Source organism: Poecilia reticulata, linkage group LG9 (genome assembly GCF_000633615.1).
Source record: "Poecilia reticulata strain Guanapo linkage group LG9, Guppy_female_1.0+MT, whole genome shotgun sequence".
Taxonomy (NCBI): domain Eukaryota; kingdom Metazoa; phylum Chordata; class Actinopteri; order Cyprinodontiformes; family Poeciliidae; genus Poecilia; species Poecilia reticulata.
In genome coordinates this window covers 33,346,539-33,355,968 of record NC_024339.1, presented here as the reverse complement: position 1 = coordinate 33,355,968, position 9,430 = coordinate 33,346,539, and the positions used below count along the sequence as shown (strand labels likewise).

At 55.2% G+C, this 9,430-nt stretch overlaps 2 protein-coding genes across 3 annotated transcripts in view; both read right to left on the bottom strand.

Moving 5' to 3' along the window:
- Positions 1–419: 419 nt before the first annotated feature.
- On the bottom strand, positions 420–3,384 carry ppiaa (peptidylprolyl isomerase Aa (cyclophilin A)). Its single transcript, XM_008419409.2, has 4 exons — positions 3,227–3,384; positions 1,121–1,240; positions 880–1,052; positions 420–816 (listed from the first exon to the last, which is right to left on the bottom strand). The coding sequence occupies exons 1-4, from the start codon at positions 3,293–3,295 to the stop codon at positions 684–686; spliced, it is 495 nt and encodes a 164-aa protein (XP_008417631.1). The 5' UTR covers positions 3,296–3,384; the 3' UTR covers positions 420–683.
- Positions 3,385–5,993: 2,609 nt separating this feature from the next.
- Positions 5,994–9,430, bottom strand: part of LOC103470759 (zinc finger MIZ domain-containing protein 2-like) — a 15,754-nt gene continuing 12,317 nt past the window's right edge. For both annotated transcript variants that reach the window (XM_008419410.2, XM_008419411.2), the window contains exons 10-21: positions 9,137–9,320; positions 8,891–9,032; positions 8,744–8,822; positions 8,542–8,673; positions 7,875–7,980; positions 7,648–7,805; positions 7,500–7,567; positions 7,346–7,414; positions 6,945–7,228; positions 6,600–6,877; positions 6,359–6,526; positions 5,994–6,188 (exon numbers count right to left, since the gene is read on the bottom strand). In XM_008419410.2, the coding sequence (XP_008417632.1) occupies positions 6,084–6,188; positions 6,359–6,526; positions 6,600–6,877; positions 6,945–7,228; positions 7,346–7,414; positions 7,500–7,567; positions 7,648–7,805; positions 7,875–7,980; positions 8,542–8,673; positions 8,744–8,822; positions 8,891–9,032; positions 9,137–9,320 (1,773 nt within the window). In that variant the 3' untranslated portion in view covers positions 5,994–6,083. The remainder of the gene's footprint in view (positions 6,189–6,358; positions 6,527–6,599; positions 6,878–6,944; positions 7,229–7,345; positions 7,415–7,499; positions 7,568–7,647; positions 7,806–7,874; positions 7,981–8,541; positions 8,674–8,743; positions 8,823–8,890; positions 9,033–9,136; positions 9,321–9,430) is intronic.

The window sequence follows — 9,430 nt, the reverse complement described above, 5'->3', positions numbered from 1 at the left end:
TTAGCAGCTAGCCGCTCCTCTTAGCAGCTAGCAGCTCCTCTTAGCAGCTAGCTGTCCCGTTAGCAGCTAGCCGTCCCATTAGCAGCTCCTCTTAGCAGCTAGCCGTCCCATTAGCATTTCCAGCCAGCTTCTTCCTCCCTCCTCTTCCTCCGTTTGTCCTCTTCATCCTCATTTCAAGGCTCAGGTTCAAACTGAGTTACAATAAAATCACTGCTCCAGCTGGACGGAGCTAGCCTAGCGCTCTCCACTTACCCAGGATGCAGTGCGGCAGAAACACCCCTGTGAGGAAACCGACTCGGGTCGAAATCAGAAACCAAGATTCACTCAGACACCCGCTGACGTCACTGCGTCGTTCAGGTGCAGTTCCAGGAAACCTCCAGCAGGCGGCAGCATCAGCAGCATTGAAACCCAGAGACCGGTGTAATTATCAAGGCATCTTTTATTTATTCATCTCATTTGATTTAACAAAAAAACCGTCAGGACTTTGTGGAAAAACGTTAATGCAAAAGAAACTTCAGGAAGGCAAAGTCACAGATGCAGCAACATCATCAGTCGACTGAACACAAACAGGACGAAATCTGCTGAATCTCCATCGATAGGAATGTTGATTTATGGAGGGGCGGAGCCTAACGGGGCCAGACTACAGGGTCAGCAGGGGGCGTGTGGGGTGGTCGCCATGGCGCTCAGAGCTGGCCGCAGTCGGCGATGACGAGCTTGGCCTGGGGTTTCCCTGAAGAGCTTCCGTAGGACTCCATCTTCTTGACGACGTCCATTCCCTCCACCACGCTGCCGAACACCACGTGCTTCCCGTCCAGCCTGCAGACAAAGAGCAGGGATTAGCCGAGGCCCAGCGCGCGGCGGGCGGCGGCGGCGCCGTACCATGTGGTCTTGGCGGTGCAGATGAAGAACTGCGAGCCGTTGGTGTTGGGCCCGGCGTTGGCCATGGACAGGATGCCCGGCCCGGTGTGCGTCAGGCTGAAGTTCTCGTCGGCGAACTTGTTGCCGTAGATGGACTTCCCGCCGGTTCCATTGTGGTTGGTGAAGTCGCCGCCCTGCAGGCCAGACAGAGGTGAGAGGCGTGATCGGACCGACCCGGGTCGACCCGGAGCGGCGGCCTCACCTGGCACATGAACTCCGGGATGACGCGGTGGAAGGACGACCCCTTGTAGCCGAAGCCCTTGTCTCCAGTGCACAGCAACCGGAAGTTCTCCGCCGTCTTGGGAACCACGTCAGCGCGCAGCTGCGGAGCGGCGCAGAGTTAGCAACACGGCTTAGCAACGACCCAATAAACCGATCAACGTTTCCTTTGAGTCTAGAGGTTAAACCTTTCAGAGCGATGGCCACCAGGGGGCGCCTAGAGGACAAAACGTTACATTTACAACAAATGCTAATCAATCAAACATGAGCTTTAACACTTTATTGGAAAGTTATTTTCCATGTTCATCTTTGACTTGGTAGCTAGCCGTTTCGCTCTTTACGCTAGCGTAGCGAGAGGCTAACAAGTTTACGGTCGGATCATCCCGGAAACTAAAACCAGAAGCCATGACAGCGTAAGATGATAAACTGATTAGTGCGGAGAGAAAACGATGGTTTTTCCTGCCGCTTTAGGCTCCAGGTCTAAAGGTCAGAGTCATGGAGGGCCAGATTCGGCCCACGGGCCTCAAGTTTCACATGGAGGAACCATCTAACCCTGAAGGATCAAGTCCAACAGAACCAGAACCTCTGCAGCCCGACCAGAACCCAGGTCTCTGATCAGAACCCAGATGATTCGGCTTCATTCAAACCCAGAGGTTCTGGACGAAGTCAGCTTCTGATTGGTCGACTCACCTGGAGCGTCTTTCACCTGCTTCAGGTTAAAAACCTGAACGGGATTATTTTACACCAACAGCAGAACATTCTAAAAAGATCCTGAAACGTCAATAAAAGGCAGTTTGTGCTTTTTGAAGCTTTTCTGCTTTGATCCACATGTAAAGAAATTAACCCGTTAATCTGACTTTTAACGTTTCACTGCAGTCAGTGCAGAATAATCCCGTCCAGATTATAAGAGTCTCGCTGCTGTAGGTCTGGATTCTTTCTAATCTGGTCCAGAGGAATAAAAACAGACTCATTTCCTTCTTAGTGTCTAACGACAAACTACCTGAAACATTCTGCAGAATAATCCAGACCAGGTTTGTCCAGTTCAGGTGTTTAACTTTGTGTTTTAGATTTTTTATGTTTTAATCTGCAACAAAGCAAAATGACAGTTTATCAATTTATTCCAACATAAACTTTCTTCCTCGCATCTCCGTCTAGTTCAACTTGTGCCCGTTTTTAAACTTCAGATTTTTAACTAAATGATAATAAATTTTCCTGGAGTTTCTAATTTGGTGAAAAGCCAGAAAAAGATAATTGGCCATAAAGCGTTTTAAATATTCTGCACCCAGAGCAGAATAATCCTGAGCAGATTAGGAGATTAGGTTCCCATCGCCGAATCGGAGGCCAACTTCAGCTGCTGCAGCTGCTGCAGCGCCGCATGGCTGCAGCAGCTGCAGGAGGCCGGGTTGCGGCCCGGGAGGTAACCGGAGCCTCAGCAGGATCCAAGGGTCAAGGGTCAGGAACGCCCAGAGCCTGGCTCAACAGCAGCGGACCTCATGAGTCAGACCGGCTCCGCGAGAACGTTCCTGAACCGCTCCGTGTCCCCGAACCGAACGGGGGCTTAACTGGATCTTCCTACTTACATCCGCATTTCGCAGCGTTCAGTCGGCGCCCCTCCCCCTCCCGCACCGCACCGCGCCAGCTCAGTGGAACTTTCCAGAACCGGGCCGGGCCCGCAGCGGCCGCGCCTGCCGACCCGCACGCCGAGCGTGTCGTGCCGCTGAGGTCCCGCCCAGATCACACGCGGGAAAAACCACCGCAGCGGCCCTCGCGCACCGCAGCTCCAGCCGCGGGAAGTAGGCCGCGCGACCCTGCAACAAAGACTCGCGCGCCTCGTGAGGCTGCGCGTGACGGCGACGGGTCCCGTTATATCCGCGGGTCTAAAATGACCGACACCGGAACCGAGCGCCAGCATCCGCGGCTGGAGCCGCGACGGGCTCCGGTTTCGGTTCAGCCGCCGCGGAAAGCTCCGGAAAAGGCTGCCTGACAGAGGCGGCTGGAGGACGGCGTGAAGCCGAGCGAACCCCCGATGAACACCAGGTTCACCCACGCACACCAGCCAGCGGCATCCGCCGGCTGCCAGCCGCCTTACCTCCATGACGATGCGGCCCACAGGGGAGCCGTTAGCGGTGATGTCGAAGAAGACTCTGGGCTTGGCCATGATGTCTGCAGGCTGGCTGGAATGGCTGGACCAAGGAGTTTTCCGGCGAGAGGACGAGGCAGGCCACAGGAAACCGAAAAAGATGGCCGAGCTCCGAGCAAATTTATATAAGACCCTGGTGGGCGGGACTTAGTTTCAGACAGCCAATCAGTTATGGGGACGTAGTGAGTGGCACGTTTTTGAGCTAATCAGCATCCGCAACAGTAAACGCGAGCGTTTTAATAGCGACGCACATTTTTGAGTGTGTTGCATTGTTATGACGGCGTACACCGGCTCGGAGACGCATTTAACGTTTTCAAACGTGCCCGTCAAACCCCGCCCCGCTGAGACATCCCGGTCGCAGAGTTAAACTCCCAGCAGAGCGGGCAATGCGCGCCAAGCGTCACAGACGTGTGCGCGCTCACGCAGAGCCCCGCAGTGAAGGCGCGCGCCCGGTGCCAGGGCGAAAATGTGGCTGCTCGGTCACGCGCTCAGGGTGCGGTCGGTCGGTCGGTCGGCCCGGTTCAATTAGAACAAAGTTAGTGCGCGCGTCCCGGTATAACCGGGAAATTACAGAGAACACCGACAGCCAATCAGACAGCACCGGGAAAGAGAAACACAGGGGCTTAAAGACCCAGAGCATTCTGGGTGAGATAAATTCACCCAGAACCGGGTCGAACCGCCCAGAACCAGGACAGAACCACTCAGAACTGGGATAAAAAGCCACATTTTATTAATCATTATTTAATTTAGTAAAGCAGTAAGAGGGTATAACATCCAAAGGGGCGAATACTTTTCCTACACTGTTATTCAAATTAATGGTAATTTGAGCTGAACTGAATGTTTTTCATTCCATAGAAACTAAATATTCCCAGGTATTTATCTGAACGCTTGAAGAAATTAAGGCTTTATTTAGAAATGCTGCAAGTCAGCAGCGAGTTACACGTGACTTTATGTTTGGGACCAATGGAACCCCGTAGCTCTGCAGGTTCCCCTGGTAAGGCAGCTGAAGTTCACTCCTGTTTGGCTTTTGACCCATCAAACTCCAGCTTTCAGTTTATTACACTTTGTGTTTATTGTATTTTCTAATGTCAATCAGTGATCGTCTCTCATGACTTTCATGTTATTCTGGTTCTTCTCTTAACCACCGAGTTGTTACTCAACATACTGGAACAAGAAGGATGTTTGTTTGTAAGATTTGTCTGTTTCTGCCATAAAGTTTCTTTAAAAATCCCAAACAGTTCAGGTCATCAGTTCATTGAGGTTTTCCGCTGCATTGACTCGAACCTCAGGATGATCTGCGCATGCTCAGAGAGAACTGCAGTATTTATTCTTCGCCACCAGAGGACGCCACTGAACCAGCAGCAGCTTTAGCAGACAGATGCGGTTCCGTTTGACCCAAAGGTCTTCAGGTATGAGCTCACGGTGAACCAAATCCAGATGATTTAGTGGAAGGAAGAACTTTGTACCCCGAAAAGAGGAAAAGCCATTTTCGATTCTCCTCCCAGTGATCCAACCTGCTCAGGTTCTGACATCCTGCAGCGAGGTCCAGAACGGTCCAGTTAAAGGGTTAAAATCAGGGTTTTAATCCATAATTCTAACATAATCCTGACTGGAAACTGAAACATGATCCAACTGCAGTAACTAACATTATATACATCATATAATATTTCCTTTCAAATTAAAAATAATCCCAGAGGAACAATACATGTTGATGGATCTCCTGCAGCAGTCTGTGTTACAGCACACCTGAAGGCGCCTCTGACCGGAGCCACTTTAGAAAAGAATCTGGGAATTTATAAACTCTGAGTTAAACTGAAACACCATGAAAACCAGAATAGACCGGACCGGTCCGGACCTGGACCAGAACCGGACCGGTCCGGACCTGGACCGGATCCAGACCGGACCTGGACCAGAACCGGACCGGATCCAGACCGGACCTGGACTAGAACCGGACCGGTCCGGGACCAGATCCAGACCAGACCTGATCCAGACCGGACCTGGACTAGAACCGGACCGGTCCGGACCTGGACCGGATCCAGACCGGACCTGGACCAGAACCGGACCGGACCTGAACCAGACCAGACCGGACCCAGACCGGACCCGGTCCTGGACCAGAACCGGACCCGGACTTGGACCGGAGCAGACCAGGACTTGTTACCTTGTTCCTGCTGATCCTGTTGGTTGTTCTGTGTTGCCATGGTTACACCCCTCCAGTCACGCACCCAAAGGGAAACTGTATAATTCCCAGAACCCCAGACCTTTGGTGACCTTTGACCTGCAGACTGAAACACTCGGCAGACTGGCGTCTTTCCAGCGTTTATTAAATTACAAAGGTTATGAACTCGTCTCATGACTCTTTATGTTAATGTTGTTACTGGATCACAGCTGTTGCCCCGGCAACACACAGACGCCCCGCCAATCAGCTCCCAGAGGGCGGGGCTTGTTCTGGAAGAGTCTCTGATTGGCTGAGAGCAGCCAGCAGGCGCTGGTTCTGAGCGGGTCCACGGTACCGGAACCAGTTAACAGTTAAACCAGATCCCAGGTTCTGGAACCAGAACTGGACCTCATTTTGGTTCTGTAGCTCAATGGGTCAGAACGAGAACCAGCCTCAGGTCCAGAACCAGTCCACGGCACTGCAGCCGGGCCGACGGGTCAGAACCAGAACCAGGAGATAACACCAGTAAAATGAGAACGACTTCAGTTACACACAGAACCAGGTCCAAACGATTTAAAGTTCTGCAGTCTGTGCGGTTCCGTCTGCGAGGGAGCAGTTCCTCTGGTCCGGTCCGGTCCGGTTCTGGACTCCTCAGTTGTTCTCGAACAGACTCAGCAGGTCGTCGTTGTTGTTGGGCAGGTCCGGAGGTCCGAGGTAGGACAGCAGTTCGTCCGGGTTCGTCAGGTCCGGAAGCAGCTGCAGACAAACGGGTTGGGAAGCGGGTCAGAACCAGAACCAGAGTTCTGGTCTACCCTGCATTTACTGCTAGCTGAAGCTGGTTCTGATCCGACCCGGTCAATCAAACATGGTCCAGAGTTTTAAAAACCCCGATTCTGAACATTTTGGACCGACTCGGTTCTACTCACATCCAGAGAAGGTTCTGGAACATCCGTGGACCCGCCGAGCCCAAAGGAGCCGTCGCCTTGGAGACGAGGGTTGCCGCGCTGCATCATCTGACCGTTGCCATGGAGACCCTGTTGCTGCTGCTGGGAGAGAGAGGCACCATGGGAGACGGAGTCCAAACGGGCCGGCACCTGAGGGAGGGACAGGAAGTCAGAACCAGAACACCGACTGGTTCTGATGGACCAGCAGAACCAGCAGCGGTACCTGCGGGCCCAGCTGGTGAGGCGGCGCCTTGTCGGGCGTCAGCAGGGCGCTGGACAGGTCCGGCTGGTAGGACAGCGGCGGCGGGCCGGGGGAGGAGAAGGTCCGAATGCTGGGGGAACCGGGCCCGGCGGTGAAGGTCCGAATGCTGGGGGAACCGGGCCCGGCGGTGAAGGTCCGAATGCTGGGAGAACCGGGCCCGGCGGTGAAGGTCCGAATGCTGGGAGAACCGGGCCCGGCAAAGTCCGAGAAGGCGGCAGACGAAGCGGGGAAGGATGGAGCTGAGGGACGAGAGACACGGATCAGAACCGGGTCAGAACCTGCATCAGAGGGGGTCACGTGACCAACCTGCTGCCGGGAAGTCTGGTGTGCTGCTGCCTCCTGGTGGCAGGGAGGGGTAGGGCATCGGCGAGGAAGAGGAGGCAGGAGGCGCCGTCATGGAGGACGAAGGGGCGGGGCCTAGTGATGCGATCATCTCCATGACGCTGGGCAGCACCATGTGACTCGGGCTGAGGGTCCGGCAGCGCTTCAGAACCGGCCCGTCCGACTCCTCCTTCACGTGGATGTCGGGTTTCACCGGAACCGGCTTCCAGCTGCAGACCGGGTCGATGGTGATCTCCTCGTAGTCGGAGCTGAGGAAGAGGAGCAGAGAGGAAGAGTCAGGTTCTGCCGGTACCGAACCAGGCACCGGAACCAAACAGGACCCGGTACCGGACGCCGACAGGACAGGAGGAGAAGAAGTCACTCACTTCTGGACGTAGATGAGGATTCCCAGCATGTACTGGTCCACTTCCAGTCCCTCCAGCAGAGCCGTTTTACTGAAACACAGACAGGGTCAGGTCGGGTCAGGTCGGGTCGGGTCAGCAGAACTCTGGACGGGTTCTGATGGACCGAGCTCCTTACTTGCACACCGGACACCTCCAGGTTCCTCTCTCACAGTTGAGTTGCAGGTACGACTCCAGGTCGAAGCACTGCGGAGACAAACGGCAGCAGGGTGGGCACGCGATGACATCACAGCACAGCCAGAGCTCTGATTGGCTGCCGCACTCACCTGTATGTGTCGGCAGTCGTGGCCCCTGGCGGGCAGCTGGATCCGCCTGAAGGTGATGGGACATTTCAGCGACACCTTGATGGCCGTCTGCTCCACGCCGTCCTCTCCGTTCAACCCGGGGGTCCCGGGAATCGAGCCGCTGCTGAAGTTCCTCTTAACTGAGAGAACAGGTCAGAGGTCAGAGGTCAGGAGGACACAGAGGCTCCCGGCGATGAAGGAGGACTCACTCTTGGTGACGCAGTGCTCAGCGGGCAGCAGCCGCTTCTTCATCAGGCCCTGCAGGACGGAGCGGACGGTGGGACGGTGGACCAGCTGGAGGACGAACAGGTGGGACTGGGGACAGAGACAGAGGGCCGTTAGGCTGGGGCCACAGGGGCCACAGGGAGAGAGGGCCGTTAGATTAGGGGCCACAGGGAGAGAGGGCCGTTAGACTGGGGGCCACAGAGACAGAGGGCCGTTAGGCTGGGGGCCACAGGGGCCACAGGGAGAGAGGGCCATTAGGCTGGGGGCCACAGAGACAGAGGGCCGTTACACTGGGGGCCACAGAGAGAGAGGGCCATTAGATTAGGGGCCACAGGGAGAGAGGGCCGTTAGGCTGGGGGCCACAGGGGCCCACATATCAAAAGGCCCTCGTCTCTCTTGCCTAATTGATTTTGTTCCCGTTTCTGTCGTTTCTAACTTGTTTGTAATAAACGTGCTAACAGGAAGTAGCATCATGAAGAGTGAAATCAGGCGTTTCCTGTGGACTGGTGGGTTGGAAAGGGTTAACGTGTCACCCATCGATCGGCTGTTATTGATCGGCTGTTATTGATCGGCTGTTATTGATCGGCTGTTATCGATCGGCTGTTATTGATCGGCTGTTATTGATCGGCTGTTATTGATCGGCGATCTTACGCAGCAGCAGGCGGTGACGGTGATCTGGATGGTGTTCCGGCCCGGCTGGCAGACCTGCTTCAGGTAGAGCGGCTTGTGGGACGTCTTGTTGTCTCCGCGCTTGATGGTGAGCGGCGTGGCGTTGACGCTGACCTGAGAGACGGACACACACCGTTAACCTTTGACCTCCACAGGGAGGGCAGGACCAGCAGCGAGGTCGGACCTGGACGGAGGCGGGCCAGTTGGTGTTCATCTGTCGGTCCTCGTGGTGGTAGCACTTGAACTGCAGCTCCAGGTCGGGCCTGGAGACAGAACCGGGTCAGAATTTGGCCGGACCCGGGTCAGAGCCGGGGCAGAACCGGACCAATACCTCATGATGAGCGTCTTGTAGACGGACTCGCGCAGCTGGAACACGTGGTTGCTGACGGCCAGGTTGTGCTCCAGCCGGAACGGCTCCAGAACCACGCCGTCCCTCACCGGGAAGGTCAGCCGAAGGTCGTCGCTAGGGTTACCTAGACAGGAAGTCACACATCTGAGCCCTTCCTGTGACATCACAGTCATTCAGGACGGCTGGAGGACCGTCCTGAATGACTGATCAGCTGATCTCGGAGTCTACCTGGAGGAGGCGCCAGGGCCGCCATGTTGGGCTTGATGTCCGGCAGGTAGGAAGACGCCATCGGCTTCACGTCGGTGTTGCCGGGCGACATGTAGGGCGGAGCCATGGAGCTGCTGGGGGTGATGGGCGGCGTCGGGTTTCCGGGAACGGGAGAGGACGGGTAACCGGGTAACCCTCGACCCGGCTGGGAAGAAAGAATAGTTCATTTAGACCGGATCAGTTCATTTAGACCAGATCAGTTCATTTAGACCGGATCGGTTCATTTAGACCAGATCAGTTCATTTAGACCAGATC

Excerpts from the sequence above, each read along its gene's own strand:
- ppiaa (XM_008419409.2), bottom strand. The coding sequence starts at position 3,295 with ATGGCCAAGCCCAGAGTCTTCTTCGACATCACCGCTAACGGCTCCCCT. Across the intron at positions 1,053-1,120 it reads TCCCGGAGTTCATGTGCCAG|GGCGGCGACTTCACCAACCA; the intron begins GTGAGGCCGCCG and ends TCTGGCCTGCAG. Across the intron at positions 817-879 it reads TGCACCGCCAAGACCACATG|GCTGGACGGGAAGCACGTGG; the intron begins GTACGGCGCCGC and ends CTTTGTCTGCAG.